Consider the following 22322-nt stretch of genomic DNA (forward strand, 5'->3'; position numbering starts at 1 on the left):
GCATTTTATATATGTTTTAATATACCTTATTTTTTTGTGTATACTTTAACATATGTATTTTATAGACATTTGAATATAGCTTATTTCTACATGTGACTTTTTTTATATTTCAGAAATGTTTTGTACCTATGAAAAATGGGCAGAAACGTTGCTATGCATCAACAGTGCTATCCAAGTGCTGACTTCATTTCAGTGGAACACCTGGATTTCCTACAAGTTCTTATTACCTGGAAGAGTAATTTAATAGGTTTTTATGAATAAAGCCGAATGTTTAGAAAAATTTCTACTTACCAAATGGGCTTTTCTCTTCGTGGTGTAACTCAGGTGTAATGTCTTTGCTGAGACCTCTTTTGCTGGATGTCGATCCAACTATTCAACAGACTGCTGCTCTGGCTCTTGGGAGACTTGCCAATTATAACGATGACCTGGCAGAGGCAGTCGTGAAGGGAGACATTCTTCCACATCTCGTGTGTTCATTGTCTGAGCAGAATGTAAGGCATCATTGTTTTCTTAAGTAATTTTTTTTTTTTTTAAACTATTGAGGGAAAGGGAAATCTTTCTGTATCAGCTATCTGCTGTTGTTCTAATATAGCAATAAATGTACTGAAGTCAGAGACAGCATGTATGTTTGAACCCTTGAGAGAGCAATGTGTACTGTGTACCTAATTTTGACTTCAAATAAGCTTGACTTTAAAATACCATGTTACCTTTCAGTGCACTATAGGAAATATATTAATGGCACTGTTACATTTTTAAAATGAGTGGTGCTTTCTAAAATGTCCTTTAAAAATGAGACAACTTGAAAGCTGTAGCGATAATTGGCTAGGATTTGTCAATAATGCCAAACCCTTGTAAAATACATATAAAAAACTGAACTTCTGTAATGAGGTATTTAATATCTCCCAACATAGCCTTTTGGAAATCTGTAGCAGAGAAATATCAAACCACTGACACAGGAAAATACACTGAAAGGTTTTCGTCTTCGTATTTGTCAAAAACAACACAAAAAGTGTAGTCACAATTGCAATGCAAATAAATCTGGTGGTCCCTTTTTCTCCCTTCTTGCCATTTTTCTTCAGGTTTTGTGTATGTTCCAGCTTTGATTTTTATAGCGATCCTAACCTAGATTAACAGAAATACTTTAAAATAATGTTCCTAGTAAATAGAAAAAGAAAGAAACAGGTGAGAGTAGTTAAATGCATTGATATCACAGCCATACTTAGGTTGTAGTTTTGATTTATTAGATTTAGGAGAAGTAGGATTTCAATGGAAATATAATTTGGAAAACTATATATTTTCATTTTCAGTTTTTTTCAGAAAAACATAAATGTAAGTACTTGTTGCATATTTTTTTTTGTGCATATAGGCAATTGCCTATACAATTAATCTTTAAAAAAAAAAAAGGAAAGCTAAAGAAAAAGCTTGATGTCAAGATACTGGTATAGTACGGAAAGAGACTTAAGGTTTTAGTTAGACAACTTTATACCCATTTTGGTTGTTTCTGTTTCTAAGGGAAGAAAACTCTTTATCCTCTATTTTGGTTTGGAAACTACCTTCCTGCTACAACTCAAAGCCCTCGCTAAACTAGCTTCAGTACCCTGATTTCTGTCTTCCGTCTTACTGCCCGTGCTGTTGTTACTTCGAGATGGCTGTAATTCAGATCACTTGGGGCAGCAGCAAGATTAGTGTGAGGTCATGGAAAGCCTACTATGCCTTGGTGACTGAGGGCACATGAAGGAAACTCGTTATCCAGTTCATGCAGAGTTTAGCAATGCATGCAGTTTGTTACTTCCCATAGGCGAAAAAACCCCCAGATATGTTTCTATTCCACTCACTCTTCATGTATCAGCATCTCTATTTAAGGAGCAGATTGTTTGAGCACACAATAAATAATGATTCTACTGATTTATGGAGAACAGTTACAGGGTCACATCCAAGATCAATGTTTTGTCAATTAAACTGAGCAAAATTGTTTTACAGTATGTTCTGACTGTGCCTGTGAGCATGGTTTGTTTGTAAATAATTGTGTTTTGAATAACAAAAACAAAGAAGTGTTTTTCTTTGCCAGGAGCATAATTACTTAACAGAAATAAGATATGCATATTTGCACAGACATAGACTGGTGCAAACAACTATAGCTCCACTGAGTTCAGCAAAACTTATGGTAACTTACATTAGCCAGGGATTTGGCCATTTGTCTGTACTGTTTCCCGTAACTTCTGTTCCCCCTAAATGATGTTTAATGCTTTGATTGTAAATTATGTTTAATGTACCTGCTTGTAGGCCTTAACTTAGAAGACTGGATTTTTGGCATTAAGGAATTATATCAGTACTGATGAACTAAGGAGGGTCAGGGCATGAGTTTGAGCGCTGGAAGGTGACTGTACTTTTTGAGCATTAACATGCTCTCTGATGTGGTTTTAGCCAATGCCAACCATCAAACTACTTGGCAATGCCTGGACGTGGTTTGGGGGATAGCACAAGGCAGGGACAGTTTCCAGTAGTATAGATGAGGAGGCCATTGTGCTTTGAGGGAAAAGGAGTTTAGGTGGGTGGATGTGGTATGCTGTGTCACTTTCCTTCAGGGCCAGGGAGTGGGCCTGGGTCCATTTCACTTCCTGTGGAGCAGTGGCAGATATTCCTCTGCTGGCATACCTTAGTGCTTTAGATCAGTCTTTTGAAGGTGTTTGGGCACCTTACAGGATGCACAAAAGCACTCATGTGGTTCTTTGTTTCTCTGGACTTGATCCAAAAGGGATGTGGGCTTTGCACTGTTTAAGCTCTGGGTACCTTGACAGTAGGAGTCTAGCACTATAACGTGCCCAGCTCCTTGTGCAGAGCAGGGGAGAATCGAGCATCTTGGAATGAGATGAAAGCCAGCTGGCGCACAGAGGGAGAGCCCTCTAGAGCTTGTCCATAGGGATGATCTGTCAGCTGACAGGCTGGAGAGCATACTCTGGGCACATGGATGTAACAGTAGATTGCCTGTGTCCCAGGGCTTCTTGCACTTATTGCTGCAGAGTGGCTTCAGGAGGGAGGGAAACTCTTTCTCACAGCATGGTCGTCTCGGGCCAGAGTACTTTAACTGGGCTCTGGATTTTGAAACTATAAGGCTGGAGAATAAATTTAATCTTCAGCTTCCACATCCCAATGATAGTTACGAAACTGCAGGAGGAGACTGAAATATGACTTTGGGGGGAAGACTTTAATTGTGCTTTTAGAAGAAACTACAACCACCACTGCAGTTTACATGGAACCCCATGATGTGTGCAGCACATTATATATATATGCTTAACATGTATTTAGTTCAGCACTGAGGGAGACGGGTAGAACTGAGACAAGTGCTTGGCTTTTGCTTGAACTTATGACAGAGGTGTCAAGGTGCTTAGTCCTGTTGAAAGTGAGCTGTTCCTGGACATAAGCAAGATTCAAATTGCAGGCTGCCTGGTCAAAACCGAGAGTCATACAGTGTTGGGTGTTTGGTGGGATGGGTTTTCAGGATCTTAGCTGTGGGTTTAGGCAGTATTTAGGCATTTCAGGATTCAGATCCTAAACCCTTTTGTTGGATCTAATTATCTGTGTCTTAGTTTCCTGTAAATGTAAACAATATTTTCTCATAGAGATGTTGTGAGGGCATATACATTAGAAATTGTGAAACCTTGCGAGTGTCCCAGATGGGTAGAATTATTTTAGGAGTTTGCCTCGTATAACCTGTGTAATCTGGATAAATATGGTAAGAGCTATTGTTTTGCAGCTCTTACCATTCACTGCTCGCTTAAACAAACAGACTTCTCTAGACTATTGTTTTTTCCCCATATCCTCTTGGCCCTCTATTTTTTTCTGTTTGTTTATGCACTTACTCCAAATTCTAGATCATGAACTGTCTCAAAGAAGGACTGTAGTTTCATTGTTTGTGTGGTGTCTGGTGGTCCTGATTTGGATCTGTATGAGATATTGCTGCTACTAAAAAAAGTCTAATTTATGCATGTCTGTACTGAATTATGCTTTGAACTACTTAATGTTAGTAAAAGCTTTCTTTTTTTCCTGATTTGTATAGCGTTTCTACAAGAAAGCAGCTGCATTTGTGCTCAGAGCAGTTGCTAAACATTCTCCGCAGCTAGCTCAGGAAATAGTTCATTGTGGAGCACTGGAAATGCTTGTGATTTGCTTGGAAGATTTTGACCCTGGAGTCAAAGAAGCTGCATCTTGGGCACTTGGTTATATTGCCCGACACAATTCAGGTAACAGGTTTCACATATGTTATCTTTCAGCTTAATGCTATGTAAGAGTTATAATAAATTGCATGATTGTACTGTTCATTAATAAAATAAGATGCTTTTCTTCTTCTTTACTGTTATGAAAGTTTAAATTTGTAATAAAAACCTACTCTAACTATACCAATCTGACAATGCTGTACCTTTTGTGGGAAACTGGCATCTCTGACACCAGCTTTGCCTGGTTATGAGAGGTGCTCTAAGAGGAGATACATTGGGCCTGTGGCCAGGAAATAACACTTTGCTTTATTCAGAAATTTCAGAATCTTTATGTATTGTATAACAGCTACTGTAGAACAAAGTGTATTTTGCTTGACATTAGTTCTTATTTTGTATACATAGTAAAATGGAGAAGCCTAGGCAGAACCATGTTTCATTCAGCTTACAGCAGTGCCTGCAGGATAAATGTGCCAAATTCCTTGCACTGACTGTATTATCATTAGCCAGGAGACCCCACTCTTCTCCGAGTCAGGAATAGATCCTAGGAATCCGATATCGAGCAGTTCACTGCTGTCTCACAAGCAGTTGTATAACTCACTGGCAGTGTTATGTTCCTATTTAAAAGTTGATCCACGTGGTTGATAATTCTTTTACCAGCTATTTATATAGTTCAAGTAAAAGTTTAAAGCTATGAATCAAAAAACTGAGGGAAGAAACTGCTGGCTGGAATGGGTGGGAGAAATTGCTTATGTTCATATTGTTTAAAGTTAAAATTATTCTAGGATCACAACATTAACTCATGCATTTATGTTTGGTTTTGGCTCTAAGATGTACAGAGACTGAATTTGTGATCTTTCTTTTTTTTTTTTTAATCAATAATGGAGTGTTGGATTGTGGAAGGCATGGGGGCTTTCCCTTTTCCACTTAGGGAGGGGGATAACTTACTGGGACAGACTCCAAAGTTGTCAGCACCTTCCTAATGGACTGCTTTTTCTGGGGAGCAAATTCATATTTGGGGCACCTCAGTGTGCTAAAGATCTTTGTATCTTTTGGCCATTGAGTCTGAATCTCACCTTTGGTGGAAAATAATTGTTGCTTCCATTTGAAAGATACTTGTTTAAGTGTCATTTGAAAGTGTTCCTTTGTATAAATGTGTGTAGTGTGAGTGTCTGTGTTACTCTTAACGTAAACATTTATGTAGTATGTCAGTAAATCAATATTGACTCACCTCAATTGCCCTTCATGCTATTCATTGCATGAATGGTGGCTGATCTTTAGGGCGATCCAGTTCACTCTGTGATGGCATTGTCTGCAAAGATGGAGATGATGTGAGCGTATTGAAGACAACAAACTCCTTGTACAAATTTTTATTCTACGATTATGCATTATTTATTCACTGACAGTGAATGGGCACATGTCTCGTGTCAATTTACACCAGCAATAAGAACAGCATTTTCAGAAATTAGGTTGAAATTGCAAGTGCTGTCAAGCTGCAAGCATCAGGATGTAGACAGATCACTAGATGTAATCAGTTAAAAAAACCAAAACAAAAACCTGAAAAAAATTGTTCTTCCTCTGTCCAGCTACAGCCGATTTGGGGGATTTACCTTCCTCTATAACACAGTCACAGGAGTCTGTAAAATGATTACTGAAAGTAGAGGAGGTATACTGAAGAAGGGTCACTGTATGCATGGTATGTTTCTTGCAGTCCTCCAAGCATGCCTTTGCAACAGGATATTGTTGGAGATGGGCTACAAAGATAGATGGACCTGTTCTTATCAACATCTGGTTTTCACTGTTCAAGAAACTCTGGATTAGACTCACATGCTTGTGTTGATAAAATTTGGCAGTTATGATTTTCTGTCACTGACTGTGGACACATATTGCAGTTTAACCTCTAAAAATAGAGTTGGGTGTGAAATGGTTTTCCCCACCCACAAAAGGTTTTTCAGTTTCAAAAATTGTTTCGGTTCCAAACTGGGACAACATCATTAATGCAAATATTTTTTTCCTCTCCTGAGAAGACTGGGGGTAGGGAGGCTTATTTGCCCACAGCAAAAAAAGTTCAATAATTAGGGCATATGTCTGGGATGTATGTGGGACACAGATTAAAGTCCTGATCTGTCTTAGGCAGGATGTGAACCTCTTGTCACCCTATATGTAAGCAAAGGCTCCGAGCATTTGGCAATAACTGTTTGCAATGGGAGGGTCTCTCTGCTTTTAATCAGGAATTCCATCCATGACCTGGTAAAGCTGCTCTCTAGGAACTGCGGTGTATATTCCCATGAAAAGACTTTGATTTGTGAAATCAAGACTTCCTTTTTTTTCCCTGATGAAAACATCTCTGGTTAACAAGTTCTCTACTGTCTTCATACAACAATCTCTTAAAATGCAGTTCTTCTGTGAACAGATGTCTCCAGAAGGTCTGTGAGATTTTAGGTCAAGACAGATGTTTAATGAGATTTCAAGACACTAGAAATCTTGCCGGTCAGATTGCAAAATTTAGGAACAGCTCTTGTAATTCTGCTCTTTCCTGAAGATCCCTTTGAGCTGAAATTTAGATGATGATCTTACTCCAAAGTATACAGATCAGTGTGCTGTTAATTTTGCCATTCATTATTTGTACTCTTTGTCTTTGAAAAGTGCAAGGTGTTTCAAATACCATCAAAATACCATCAGGTCCATGAAAAGTATTTTGTAAATTTTTGCTTATACCATATTCAGTTACTTTTAAATGCAAAATTCTTATATTTGAGATCTGCAGATACTTAGCTTTCCATTTGATGTGCCTACATAAAAGGTGTAATTTATTAACCATCTCACACATGCTTCAGCATATGGTAAATTGGTAGGAAAACAAAAATAAACAACACGATACTCAAGCATATTGCTGAGAGTAGAGTTACATAGCTCAGCTTGGAAGGGACCTGGGGAGGTCTCTAGTCCAGGTTCCTTCTCAAAGCAGGGTCAGCTACAAGGTTAGACCAGTTTGTTCAGCTCTTCAGTGATTTGAGTCTAGTAGTAACTTTGTCTTTTTCCAGGGTCTAAGCTTGCCCCATAATTAATTAATGACCACAGTCCTTCTGGTGAAAGCTTTTCCCACAAGTTCCAGTAGAATTTTTAGCACTGTGGTTGTAGTGGTCTGCATAAACCTATGATTTTTGGACTGCTTGTGGGGATTAGAGTCTTCCTATGTGGCCATTACGTGATCATACAGTCCTCAGAAAAATATAGTATTGGTGGTTGTTTTGGTCAAAACCTGTTATTTCCCATTGATACACCTGTCACCACAGCAGGGTCTGTTTGAGAAGCCTGGTCTGGACTGAAACTTGCATTTGCTTCCAAGCAAAGAAGGTTTTGCTGCTGCCTTCCACTATGTGAATATGGCATTTGTTCCTAGCTGATTTTCCTTCTCTGGAGATTATCTGCACATTCACTTTCTCACCTTCATCTTTTCTCCCTAATATTTTTTTTTTTTACATTCATATTATTATTGCTAATATAGTAATGTTAGTGTGGAATTTTTTTGTAACACCTTAGGCCACTTTAGATCAACCCTATAAGACTTGCCATTGGTTTCAGTGGGTATGTAGTCAGGATCTTACTGACTCCTCTTTGTTCACTTTCTAGTCTTTGTGTTCAATAAACTCATGACTAGGCCTCAACTCCAGTTTGAATTAATTTCTTAGTTCCTCCTGAGTACTTTTATATTGAGACAAATCAGTACAGCTCTGGTATAACTTTTAGTTGAACTGGTGACATCTTAAGATTCTTTCTTTAAAGAAAGACTCTGAAGTCTTTCTTTATCATTCTTTCTTACACATCCATATCAGTTTGTCTTCATGTCTGCGGTATTTCCCTGTGCTAAAATATCCCTCATATTGTTCTGGACAAAAGTAACTAATTTATGATGGGTTTTGAGTCCAAGTTCTCTTGTCTCTGAGCATACATAGAATAACATTTCCTACTTTCCCTCATGCAGGGAGAAGTCCTACTTTATCATCGTGTAGTTGGACAGGTTCCTCGGTCTGTACCCTAAGTTGAAGTTCCAGGCCAGGTTTTTCATAACTTTCTGTGGAATTGAATGAGGTTCATAAAGTATTTTTTCTGTGCTTTCTCCTCTTTAGCTATTGGTCTTGTCTTTGCCCAGATAACACAGTCTTGGCACAGTGTTCAGAAAAGTCTTTCTGTAATTTGTTCCATCTCTTAATTTCTTTGACTTTTTTTTTTTTCAAATTTCCTCTTGACAACTGTATTTTCTCCTTTAACTCTTTCTCAGCCTTCATTCTTTTTTCACTTCTGTCTGTGTTTTGTAAATGGATATCAAAATGTCATGAATTCTTTGGTGTATGGTCTGAATTAAAGACATTCTACCAAGTGGGAAGGTTAATTGAGCCCCTTTTTGAGAAAAAAGAATTGCAATTATCATAGAATCATTAATACTTAGAATCATAGTTTTGGGATGAGTTTTCAGGAGAATGTGATGGGAAGATCTACATTTTCTTTTGTCCCTGCTTCAGCTTCCATGTTTTTCTGACAGTCTGTTTACTGCTTGACACGTGGTCCAGCCCTCCATGTGGTAAGTTATTAGCCATGAACCTTATAAACACCACTGGAAGAACAACCATTAAATTAAGCATGACCAACCATTAGATTCTTTAAATGATATCACACTTCTAATTGAATCAGATTTAGTTTGCTCTTTTCAAATAACTTTTATGGTTACTTTTGCATGCCTGGGCATAGTTGTGACCTTAAAGTATTGCTCTTTTTCTCCCTGCTTGAACTTCATGATGTCAGGCATAAGGCATCAAAGAAACTCATTCTCCTAGTATTATCCTGTTCCTCTTGATGTGATTTTCCTGTTAGTAGCATTTTATTGGCAGACTGTAGGCAATTGAGTTGGTTGCTCTGAAGCTGCTTCTGAGGCAGAGTCAGAATGGATTAATTTGGACCTTTGGTCGGTAGTTCATGACCACTTGGTCAGTGTACAGCATCAAAATACAATCTGAAGTAATCAAGTATGTTTTTTTTCCATGAAAAGCAGAAGGTAGCTTATACCACTTAAATTTATTAGCTAGTTTTCAGGTTTGTTTTCAGATACATTTCAGGTACATTTCATTGCAAATTTGTAAAACTGAAGATACAGCATTTGGGTTTTGTTGAACTCTTATGATCTGTGTGTATTTGGAGGGTGCACACTCAAATAATTCAGTCAAATAATTATTTGAAAAGGGAACCTTGAAGGGTTAATTTTGTATTAGTTTAAAAATGACTGCATTATTTATTATAATTTATTGAGGTAATATACTTTGTTTAAAATATCATATAATAATATACCGTGTAAATATTTGACTTATCACATGTATTGGAGTGTGTGGCTATAACTCACTAATTGAAAACAAATCTGGTGAGGAATATTATTTGGATATTAACAACGTAATGATGACATGACTTACAGATTTCATGAAAAACTATATTAGTCTATGTATCTTTAATGAAGTGTGCTGTATTTTTCTTAGTATGAAAATCTCTTTATGGATGGACTATAAATCAAAAGCTAAGTTAGAGTCTTGAAATACTACAGCCATATGTTGCCATGGCACTGTAAGTCAAGATAAATGTTAAAGATAATAATGGATATGCATAATAAGGTGTAGCAAAACTGTACTAAGAACCTAATAGATTATTGAATCCCCCATGATTTTTACCACTTTTTCAACACTATTTTAAAATAGTGCAGCTTGGTTGTAGTATACATTTTGCTTGTGCTATTCAGTAATTCTTATTTTAGGACTGTGATTAGTGCTGCATACACAGAGAGAGCTAATGAATTTCTGATAGTGTAATTTTTGTCCATGTCAGCTAATCATATGCTCAGTTTTTTTTTTTCTTTTTTTATTTAAGGTGCAGTTAGTTAAAGATATTGTACTAATGTCAGACACACAATATCCCACTGATGATATTTTTCATTTGTCTAATTGTGTATGATAACATTTTCATGTCATTAAAGTATAAATTCTGTCTTGTCCCATGTATGGTAGCACAGCCTGGTTTTGATCAGCAAGTTCCATTTTTCCAATCTTTTATGTAAGATAAGTCTTTTATGTATGTTTTTTGTATTTCTGTTTTTGGCATTTGATCTATGCTAATATCTGCTTATCATTTAAAGAGGGTAAAATGCTCTCTAATTAGGTGGTTGGTAAAATTTTGGTACTTTGGCTTTCTGTGTTGTTGTTAGCCATGCATAAAATGCTTTCCTATTGATCAGTGTAGAATAGCCAGGGTTTAAACAGCTGACATCTGCTTACTTTAAAAAAAGAAAAAGAAAACAGAATAACAAACCATTTCAGCCTAATCTACCTCAAATGTGTGCATGTAAATGGGGGTCCATCTATTGACCTGCATTCTTTTCAGTTGTGGATTGGTCCACACGGTTTATGAAACCAGGAGGGCTGATTTGAAATGCAGATGTCGAGACAGTGAACTACACCCTCCCCTTTTTCCTTTGCTGTATCTGTCAGGGTGAAAAATGGCTTGCACAAGGGTCAGTCACCCATACTCACTTAATTACTTTCCTTGGACCTACAGAACTGTCACAAGCTGTGGTGGATGCAGGAGCTGTTCCTCTTTTAGTGCTCTGTATCCAGGAGCCAGAAATTGCTTTGAAAAGGATTGCTGCTTCAACTCTCAGTGATATTTCAAAGCATTCTCCAGAGTTAGCACAGACAGTAGTGGATGCAGGAGCTATCGCTCACTTAGCTCAGATGATCCTGAACCCTGATGCTAAACTGAAGGTACATTTAAAAATTATTTTTTAAAATCTCCATTGTACCAGTCATTACTTGATATTGAATCAAAGACACTGATGTGCATATTTATTTAGGAAGCTCTTGTTTTGGGCATTAACAAAATAGTTAGTGACAAAGAGTTCTGAACATATTCACAGATTTAGCTACTGGATAAAAACTGCTGCTCTGTGAGGAACAGCTAATTAATCTTTAAAGTGAATATATATATATATTTTTTAGAATTATGTAATGTATGAAGAATGCAACAGATATTTTTAATAGATAAAATTTGCACAGTTTAGTTACAAGAAGGCTTTTGCGTACTTAAGACTATACTATAAATCAGTTATTAAATGTATTATTGTATTTTAGAATGTACTATCTGGTGTGAATAGCTGTTGTTGAAGGTTTAATCACTAGAGTTTAATTGACAAAAAAATTGTTTCTTAATATGATTTTTCTGTGTAACAGAAACAGAAGACAACATAAAAATGCCACTTTAAACAAATAGATAAAAATTCTTTAATATAAGGTCTGACAGATCAAACTTATGCAAATAAAGATGCTATCTATAGATTTCACTGAATTTAAAATTACATTTTTAAATGGTGTCTATATTTCTTCTTTTATAATATGTAGCAAGCTTGAATGGGGTAAAACAAAGGAGAAACTTTTATTCAGGAACCAGCGAATGTTCTGTGCCATTATATTCATGCATGAATTGACCCAGTGAATTGTAAAATAGCTGTAATTGTTTTTCCGATCCTGCTTTGTTTTCCTTGATGCAATAGATTTTTGTGTTCAGGAGGAGTGTGTGTTGTGGGATGTTTGTATACTATTGATTTTATAACAATTTTTATTTACTAGCGTCAGGTGCTGTCAGCTCTAAGCCAAATAGCAAAGCATTCAGTGGATCTTGCAGAGTTGGTGGTTGAAGCAGAAATTTTCCCAGTTGTGCTCACATGCCTGAAGGACTCAGATGAATATGTCAAGAAAAATGGTGCAACTTTAGTTAGAGAGATAGCAAAGCATACGCCTGAGGTAAAAACCTTGAAAATGCAAATACAAGGTCATATCATTAGATTTTACACTTTAAATAAAATACAGGATTATTCTGTCATTTGCTTTTCGAAAGGGAGGGCAAATAGCTGTTTGGCATGTTCATTGGAAAAATATGGAAATGCTTGCTGATATTATGAGATGTGTATTGAATATGAATTGGGTTGGGAAGCTATGAATCATGTAGTGTATACCTAGCTACTTCATTCCATAAGATATCTGCTCAGAGAGGGAGTTTTAGGCTGACAGTATTGTCAGTCCTAGATATTAAAAATATCATGAGAAAAAGCCTCACAGAAGTAATGATACCAGCTAATAAATGACAAGATTGTTGTATAGCAGTAATAGATGGTATGTGTCTTTAAAAAAAATCTTCTGGGGTACTGGGATCACATTTTAATTATTTTTCCAATGACAATGAAGGTAAAAAATTCAGTTATTTATTATTAAAATGATGGTAGTTTCTTTTATTAGCTTGAGTTTGTAATTTGAGTCTCAGCATTTGCAGTGGTTTTGCCAATAATTGATACAGGAAGGTGGGCATGTTTGGTAAAGTCAATACAAAATAAATAGGAAAAACAAATAATTATAACTGTGTTAATCTGTCAGACCACAGAGATAATTAAAAGGCTCTAAATATAAGTCTGGAATAAAATACAAGCAATGTATTTTGGAGCACACTAATGCTGAGCGCAGCCATTTTGATACTAGCTTAACAACTGGGAAGTGTTTAAACATTAATATTGTGCTGTTTCTTCAGCCTTCTAGTCTTTAGGCTGCTCATGATGAAAGGTTGCTGTCTTGTCCCATTTCCTGCTTTCTCTCTGCACCTTATGAGCAATGCAACTTCTCTTTCTCAAAAAAGTGAAGAAATTATCATTATCAAAGAAGGCCACTAGAGTTAGAAGCCAGAAGCCAGACTCACAAGACTGCAGGTTACATCAGAATAGCGCTAGCACAGGATCCTCCATGCAAGGGGAATTGGCCAGCCTAGCAGCTCTCCAAAGGAGCTGTAGGAAGTATCTTGGTGACTCCTAGTACAAAGTGACAATCCGCATTCAACTTCAGAGTGACAGCAATCTCTGGCCATCTCTGAGCGACTCTATTCCAGCAACACATGTTGCAGCAGAGGCACAGTGGCAAACGATATTTCTAGAGGAGTTGGCTGTGTCAGTTGTGTGAGCGTTGTGGCTTTTGGATCTCAGCTCTCTATCTGCATTTGCAGTGAAATTCATGTGAAGGTTGGGATCCGGGGGACTTGCAGTGGGGCCTGAGGGTCACAGCACCAGGGAGTGTGTCTGTGCATCCAAGTGCACATGGCTCTGCCCAGATGTAGGACTTGGTCGTCACTGGCTGCAGTTCACAATCATGTGAACAGTTTTTCCTAAGTAATAACTTTAAATTTCATCTAGCTGTTTCGTGGAAAAAAACCAACCCCCTTTTAAAGGCTCTAAGGCAACAGTGGATTTTATGTTTATATAAATCAACTGGATTGGAAATCCACATGCCTCAGTTTTGTTCATTTGATTTTGACTTTCAAGAACATGTTTCTTTTGCTTTGTAATCTTTGGGAAAAATTGATCTGCCTAACAAGATAGAAGAAAATAATAATAATAATATGAAATTATTTTAATTTCTATGCATTGCTGATATATGTACACTACTGCTGTCCCTCAAGCAATGTGAGAAGTGATACCTTTTGGAATGAAACATGTTGCATAGCTTGATTGTCATTTATAAGCAAGGCTATATAATTCAGCATTCTGGGGCAAACTCCATTGCCGATCCAGTGTGTTCTCTGGACACCTCCCTCAGAGTACCCTAACATGGCAGAATGGTGTAGTCCATGTTGGTTTTGCACATTCATGACAGTTGTCTTTGGCTTCATGCCTCAGTGTAGAGATCCACAAAGGCTTTTATACCGCACAGGTTATCTAGAAAGCAGGTGAGAGGAGAAGTGGGCCTTTCCCTCTGCCCCTGCACAGAACATAAAATGTTGGCTTGGGAATGAGTGGGCACTAGTATGAAAGAATATCTGGCTCAGTAGGTGTGTCTTCAAGGGCATTTGCATGATGCTTTGGTGTATAGTAATGGAGTTGAAAATGTGTCATTCCATGCTGTACAGGATCAAGAATGCAGAGTCCTGATTTCCATGCAGTGAAGTCTATCAAAAACAGAGTAGCAAAACAGCTTCATTCCTAAGAACGTCATGCTGCACTTAGTGCCCAACAATCTGTACAATACATCACTCTTATTCCAGCTTTATTTTGTAAATCAGGAGCAATACATTTAAAGAATTTTCTAATGTAGTGCTTTATGCCTGTTGATACTTCACAGTATCTAATCTCTTCCGTTTATCTTTTCAGCTTTCACAGCTTATAGTAAATGCAGGTGGAGTTGCTGCTGTGATTGATTGTATTGGCAGCTGCAGAGGGACTGTCAGACTGCCTGGCATCATGATGCTTGGTTACATAGCAGCTCATTCGGAGAACCTGTCAATGGCAGTGATTGTCTCCAAGGTTAGCTATCACTTTGTCATCTTCCTATGATTCTTCAGTAGTATTCTGAGAAAAAGATACAAATTAACATAGGCAGAGAATGTATTTTGTGACAGAATTACATACTTGCTGTTGATGAATGCACTTTCTCCTAGTATTGCTGCTTGCTGTGGCTGGAATTATGTGGTAACCTGATCAAAGTGTGTCTTTATAAAGTTGAACCTTTTATAAAATGTCCTGGATTAGTTTGTGAACATCCATTTGTATTAGAGTACATGATTTTTCTGTGTTGCAATTGTGCAGATACAGAAAATAAGTCAGTGAATTTTTATGGTCTTTTTCCTCTTAAAATGTTTATTTGTGGCTACATCAAGACCCTTTTTGAAACAAGAATGTTTAATGGCACGTTCTTCATTGCACTATCATGACTCTGCTAGTACCGCTCGAATAGTCTTGCAACAGAAATCTTCAGACTTGAAAAGACCTCAGTTTCTAATGTAATATGGTTTGATTCAGTTGTGCAAGTGACATTTCAAATTAGTTAAGCTACATATTTTTTGTGTTTAAATAAATTCTGCTGGGCAATGATACAGAAGGGAGAGAATTTGCAATATTTGCAATAGGTGAAATTAGTGCCTGACATGATATTCTGATGTGAATAATGCTAACTAATGACAGGAGGATGGAAGTAATTAATTCATTGAGTATTGTTGACCCATTTACACACTATGCCAGTCATTTAAAATATACTGTATGAGTGGAAACAACGGAACAATAAAAATGGAGGAACAGAAATGGCTTCTAGTAGGAATGCGAGTTAAAAAATGGAAATTGCTACAGTATAACATAAATCAATATGCAGGGAAGGTAGGAGTGATCAAAGAAATGCTCTTCTGCATTTGAAAACTAAATAGACACTTTTTCCTTGCTCTCTCTGGAGGCCCTTCTCTGGATGTGTCTCTGTCTTTCCACTTTAAGCGATGCCTAGAGAAAATATGCTTCTGCTGTTGAGTGCTTGACATTAAGTGGGATGAATTCAGGATTAAGTTCATGAGGAAGCACCTAAGTGATAAATTTTTGAAGAGTAATAATGGTTGCTACCACAACTGATGGGAGTGCAGTGAGAGATTTTGTAGGGATCTGTGTAAACTAAATCTTTTAATGAATGATCCACAAAAGAAACCCAAATAAATCCAAAACGCATTTAAAAAAACTTGCATCAGTGGAAACTAAGCTTGTGGAGTGATATACAGTGCTGAAGACAGGGCTTGGTAAACTGTAACTATTTGAAAGAAATGCACTGTGGCAATAGCCACATGCAGTTACACATCTACGATGTTATGATGTAAAGTGATAGCTCCATTCCATGGTACTGTGTCTTGAAAAGGATGAATTGTCAAAATTATTTTTGGGGTCATACTGGACAAAAACTTCATTGGGGTCTTCTGCTGCAGTGCAGTGGCAAAAAAAAAAAAAAAAAGACAATTCAGTCCTTTGCGGCATTAAAGATTGGAAAAGAGAAGTTAATCTATCTATAGTTCTAGTGCATTTAGTTCTGTTGTCTGTCTTTGAAAAGGATCTTGAAAAAAACCTGAAGAGTGTTCAGAAAAGACTAAGAAATGTTCCATGAGATGGAGAAAAAGGTTTTCTATTTAAAGGTTTAGTAGCTGTGTCTTACCTAAACTACCATGAAATGATTCCTATTGAAGTATCCTGGTATAAAATACCAGCTACTAAGTAGCTCCATAATCCTGTGGAGAAAGGATACAGACTGTGACCCCGAACCAGAACTTCAGTAACAGCTGTATATATGAGTGAGGTGTTCTCCATTTCTTGATGTCTTCAAATCAAGAGTTGAAACCTTTCTGGAAGTGATTGGGTGAGTCAGACATGAACTACTGGACTCAAGAAGAGGTTGATAAGTTGAAATTTAGTGCTGTGGATAAAAAAAAAAAAAAAAGCTTTGATGATTGAGCCCTTCTGGTCTTAAACTGCTTTCACAGATTCATAAAAACTCTAATTCTTTTATTTTCAGTCTGACAAAACTGAAGCCTTTACACTTAGTACAGCCTGAGTTGTGAGTTGTCATGTATTCCTTTTATCCCTTAAATTTGTGTGTTAGCTCAAAATGCTTTCTAACTTAGAGAATTGAATCTGTTTCTCTCTTTCTTTAACTAGATTTATTAAGATTTATTCAAAATTCTTGCTAGTCATAATGTTGTAAAAATATGACACCACTAGCATGCATTCTCATAGCTTATTTTAGAAAAAGAGTGTAAATAGAGAAACATTTTCTAGCAGTCTGTATCAGTTTCAAGTTGTTCTTCCCTGGTGTAGATTTGTAAAGGTTGTGCTTTTGATTAATGCTACAGGGAATACCACCACTGTGTGCCTGCCTGATAGAAGAACATGAAGATCATATTAAGGCAGCAGCTGCTTGGGCCTTGGGACAGGTTGGAAGGCATACTCCTGAGCATGCACGTGCTGTTGCAGTAGCAGATGTGCTACCTGTACTACTTGCTATATATATGGACACAAACAGTTCAGAAGATCTTCAAATGAAAGCAAGTATATCTGTAGTATCTGCAGTATAAGATATTTATTGTAATCAATAGGTATAAGTGCTTAAAAACTACTAAATGGTATGTGCTTTTATTGATGTTCACTGTGTCACAGATTTCCTGGGTGTACAGTGTCCGAAGGCTGTGTGTCATTTCTTAGGACTGGCTGGTCTTAATGGGTGTGCATATGGTGCATACCAAATCCTATGGTACACCCACAGCAGTCTAGTCCCTCATTTTCTTCACAGTTTAGATCAGAGTTGCATACACCCATAAATGCTATCATTTCTTGTGAGTGACTGATTTCTAATTATCTACTTTCTTTTTGGAAGTATAAGCTCTTGTACAAAATATTATAGTCGTAGTAGATTTGCTTACGTTTTAATTATTATAAGAAAACTGTAACAAATACTCAAAGCTCTGCTCTTGAAAATATGCCACTGTTCATATTCAGGGCCTTCCTTGTGTGTGAGCTAGAGTTGCAGTTTGGTAAAGTTTATTTTTGAGCAACAGTAAGTGAACCAACTGAAGAGTGTAATATGACAGGATATAGCCTCCCATGTTGTACTATGCTTCTGTACGTTCCACTGAAGTATAATGTTCCAGATCTGTAAAATAACTTTTGTATAGTCATTTTCAGTGGTCACCAAAATATCAAGGCTGAATTAGCTATACCTATAATCCTACCCAAGAAGGTCATTACTGCTTGTAGCAGTCAACACTGAGTCTGTTTTCAGAAACTAAGCGCTGATGTAGAACTGTTCCACTTTCTCTTTCCCCACTGTCTCTTTCCCCCCCTGCCTGGACAGTAGTGCACTTTGCTATCCCAGACCAGCAGACTCTCCTAGTAAGCTGCTTCTAAAATACTATCTTTTTGATTTAGCTTTCTTATTATATTACGATACTTCAATTTACTTAAAGGGTCTACTCCTGCTTCCATTGTAGTCAAAGGAAAATTGCCATTACTTTGACCGTAGATAACATAATAAGAATATGATGCACTGTAGGCTTGAGGTTTAATAAATCTAAGTAGAAAATTGATTATTCATTAAGTGACATGATAGATATCATAGTTTTTATTCAGAAAATGCTCTTCGAGAATTCTGATAAATTTGCTTTTTTTGGTCAGACTTCAGTGATCTATAACATGAATTCTTGTTGTTTTCATTGATGTCTTACTAGAGAAATTTTATTTTGCATTTCAACAGACTAAAAAAGCCTTAAAGAACATCCTTCAGAAATGCACGTATCTTCCAGCACTTGAACCATTGCTGCACAATGCCCCTCCCAATATTATGAAACATATTGTTGGGCAGTATAGTAAGGTAAGAAAAGGTTCTGCATGATGAGTAATATGTTAATTGTTTTACATTTTAGCAAGGAAGCTATCTTTCCAAAGATAAAGTCTCTCTAAAGGTCTCAGTTGTTTTCTCAGGATCCTCTAGCATCACCTGCAGAAGCAGTTTTGGAGCATCCCATTCTTTTGTGGGATAAAGCTGGATACTGTTTCATCTGGAACCTGCCATAATTCATCCTAAGGCTGGGAAAACAGTTGCTTATAAGCAAGGTGGTTTTTTCTTCCTTGCCTCATGAGATTAAGTGGAATATTAACTTGTGCAAATATTTTCACTGAGCCAACGTATCACGTAAATCCTAGTCACATCTGTTTTAGATAAAGTACAATCTGTACAGGAGTGACTTAAGTCAGGTATTTTACAATAATCTAGAGTATAAAGGCTTCAGCACTTTTATCCTCATTAATTTTCAGTCTCGACTAAATAAGTGTAAAAATCCCCAATCTTTTCTCATCCCTCTCCAAATTTGAAACTGTTTGTTGTTAATTACATTGTTGATTTGAGCGCAGCATGTAAAAAGTGATACAATTTAATAAAAATATTTCAAATTACTTAAGTAATTGCTAACTAATCAGGACATTTCCAGTATCTGCAATGTTCGCCAGCTGTTGGGAATCCTGCTCAACTATAGACTATCTTTTGTGCAATACTCAGTAGCATAATCTGTTAGCAGGGGGTGCCAGGCTCTCCTGGTGAGATGTTCTTTCTGGAAATGGCCAAGTAAAACACTCTTGATATTCCGCTCTGATTGTCACAGATCTGGAAGCACTGCTATTTGTAGTGCAGATTTCTGATTACATTTTCACACTTAGGTTTGTCCTGTCTTCTTGCTAAGTCTGTACAAAGATTGGAGATTTGCACAGAATCCAGTGCCTTTCGCTTCTGTGTGCTGACGGGAGCTGTTAATGAGCTGAGTGCATAGTAACTGGTTACCCAGGGTATAGATTTGAATGTCATTTGCTGTTGAAGTGGTTTTGTACCCTTCATATCAGCTGATATTTTGTTTTGTTTCATTTTTCTTCTCCTGCATTGTATTAAACAAATTATACCTGTCTAGCATTTGCTCTTCTGAAGTATACATTTAAAACTAAGTTGTCTGCAGTAAAAGCATTTTTCTCTCCTGTACCATAGCTTGGGAATTTCCTATTCTTGGAGCTGTGTTGTATTACTTCTGTGGGCTTCCTTATAGCACTGTAAAAACCTTATTTCTGAGCTGTGCTTCAGAGTGGGATGCTATCCGTTCTTGGTGCTGGACTGTGTCATTTTAGCATTGTCATTTGCATGGTCTGTGCAATTCTGTGCTGTCTCAGTCTGGACTGGAGGAAGGGATTGTGTCTCTCAGGTGCTCTCGTCCAAGAGAGTTTTCTGCTGTCTTATCCAGCCTGGGAGGCACAGCGTGGAGGAGAAAAGCAGGGAAGGGGCCATGTCCTGTCTTGTTGATGGTTCCTCCTTGGCAGTTCTTGTTGCGGGAGATGCGTGGAAACAGCTGTCTTTTCAGCTCCCACAACAAAACGATCACAGGTGTTCCTGACACTTCTATGGAGCATATAATAGGGAGAAATCTCAATGCTCCCCTGTTTTTTCTTTACCTGTTGATTTTGTACAGCCTAGAGGGACCAGAGAAATGAAGGCTGTTTGCCTATATGCATGTCAGAAATCTCATCCTTCTTTTCCTTTATCCTTTTAGGCAATCTGTTCCTCCTTCGAGGCTCTTGTTTTACACTGAGATACAGTCAAATTTATTGCTTGATTTGTCTGACCAGTGTGAAGGCTTACAAAATGCTTTTGCCCCCATAGTGTGTATCTCAGAGTTGGTTTTAAACCTGTCTGGCTTTGTTGTAGATGCAGCTGGTGTCTTGCATTATCTCTCTATCCACCCCCCCTTTTTTTTTAATATTATTGCAGCCATGTGGGCCTATGGACTACATGCTGTCATTCTCCCTCTCCAGGCCCAGCCCCCACCTCCCTCTCTCCCTCCCTTCCGTCCTCTGGACAGAGCTGCATATTGGCATCACTCAGGGAGCACAGAATGTATTGTCTGATCATTTCTGCTTCTCATCCCCTTCGGCTGCAGAAACTTCACATTTTTGCTTTGTTTGTGTGAATGTGTGTGTGTGTGTTTGTGTGTGTGTTTGTAAAAGGCTTCCATGGCTACAGTGTGTGTTCTAGGATTTTAATATCTAGGAATTTAATAGTAGCATGTAATGCTTCAAGGCTGCATTGTTCACTTGCAACAATTCTCAGTATTGGTTTCATGCACTAATCTATACTAGATCATTATAATGATATAAAATTCTGCTCTACAATTAAACTGTGGGAATTGACATAAAAGACTCAAATAACTTGGTTTAAGTGGAACAGATGCTGTTGTTATTCCATGTTAGTGTTCTGTTTTTATTAGCTATTTAATCTCCACAATCTTACTGTCTCTGTAGGAATATTTCAAGAAATATTATTTACGTAAAAATAAATATTCAATTCATTATTTTTATATATGTTATGTATTAAGGTACATGTTAAATTATGTTATAACCATAAAGGGCTGGTTTATGATTTTTTCTGTACAACTGGGTGTTAAAATACAGTAGTCATTACAGATGATGTACCTCTACTGTTCCATTTTATCTGTCCTCTGAATTAAAAACAGATAAGCAATATTTGAGCCTAGAAGTACAGAGTTTCCTTTAAAACAAAATATTCCTTCTTTTTTAATGTACTTTTCTGTGTGTAGGTGTTACCACATGACAGCAAAGCACGTCGTTTCTTTGTAACAAGTGGTGGATTTAAAAAGGTTCAAGAAATAAAAGCAGAACCTGGGTCACTTCTTCAGGAATATATCAACACTATTAACAATTGCTATCCAGAGGAAGTAGTAAGGTAGGGAAAATGAAATTTAAAAGATTCACACTTATAAAATTGTTAGCTGTTTTTCACAGAAATGAACAAAACAAAGCAAGGATTTAAAAATATTAATTTAACTTCTGTATTAATTTTGTTTTTAATACAACAGCATAACATTTGGTTAACTGCCCCAGTGGTAACACAACCACTAGACAACCTTTTGAACCCTTTCTCTTTTCTGATTGTTTCTGGAATAAAGTTTCTTTGTAAATAAAGCCCAAATAACCAGGCTCTTGCAGGAAACTGGGAAGAAAAGTCAGCCCTACACTACCCAGACAGACTCTGAGTCTTCAGCACAACCATTCTCACATTAATGAACGTCTGTGGGAAGTTCAGTTTACCTTGGTACTTATTTATGAATAACTTAGGCTCCAAAATACAGGTATTGGTGGATCTTTGGTTGCATACTTGACTTCCCTAAGAGCCTGTCTGAACTAGTGTATTCAGAGGCTCCTTTGAAACTTCTGATGTACAGAGGGTCCAGAGGCTCCTCTGCATAGTTGCTCTGCCCACAGCTGCCCTTCCTCCCCCAGCCTCATCATGAGGCTTAAGTGTTATATAAAAGGACCATACACCAGCAATCTGCACCAAGTTGAACTTTGCCCTTAATGAATACAGAAACACTATTAAATAGCCTACAGTCAAAATGTCACCATCCTAAATTGTAATAATGACAGAAATGCCCTCCTAGATTCTAGATATCCATTTACCAGTCCTTCACTCCATCAACACATCAAAAGGATGTTGTACTCCTGCACTCCCTCTACAGGCTCTGAAAATCTGCATCATCAATTTTAATTATAGCAACAGAGTTCTTCAGCTGATAGTAGCTACCAACTAAGTAATGCAAAATGAAGCCCTGTCTCCACAAGGAAAAGCCAGTGGCTGTCAAATAGGTAAAAGCAAAATCCAAAAGAAACTTTATTCTGCAGCGAATCCTTCA

At 37.3% G+C, this 22322-nt stretch overlaps 1 protein-coding gene across 1 annotated transcript in view; it reads left to right on the plus strand.

Annotated features, from left to right (window-relative positions):
* Positions 1 to 275: 275 nt before the first annotated feature.
* SPAG6 (sperm associated antigen 6) overlaps positions 276 to 22322 on the plus strand; it is a gene marked incomplete at its 5' end in the record, with an annotated part of 23524 nt that continues 1477 nt past the window's right edge. The window contains 8 exons of the mRNA XM_010077265.1: positions 276 to 491; positions 4058 to 4241; positions 10806 to 11011; positions 11873 to 12046; positions 14431 to 14583; positions 16935 to 17126; positions 18332 to 18448; positions 21210 to 21355. Coding sequence (XP_010075567.1) covers positions 276 to 491; positions 4058 to 4241; positions 10806 to 11011; positions 11873 to 12046; positions 14431 to 14583; positions 16935 to 17126; positions 18332 to 18448; positions 21210 to 21355 — 1388 coding nt within the window. The remainder of the gene's footprint in view (positions 492 to 4057; positions 4242 to 10805; positions 11012 to 11872; positions 12047 to 14430; positions 14584 to 16934; positions 17127 to 18331; positions 18449 to 21209; positions 21356 to 22322) is intronic.

This window comes from Pterocles gutturalis, unplaced genomic scaffold (assembly GCF_000699245.1).
Source record: "Pterocles gutturalis isolate BGI_N339 unplaced genomic scaffold, ASM69924v1 scaffold32048, whole genome shotgun sequence".
In the NCBI taxonomy this organism is placed as follows: domain Eukaryota; kingdom Metazoa; phylum Chordata; class Aves; order Pterocliformes; family Pteroclidae; genus Pterocles; species Pterocles gutturalis.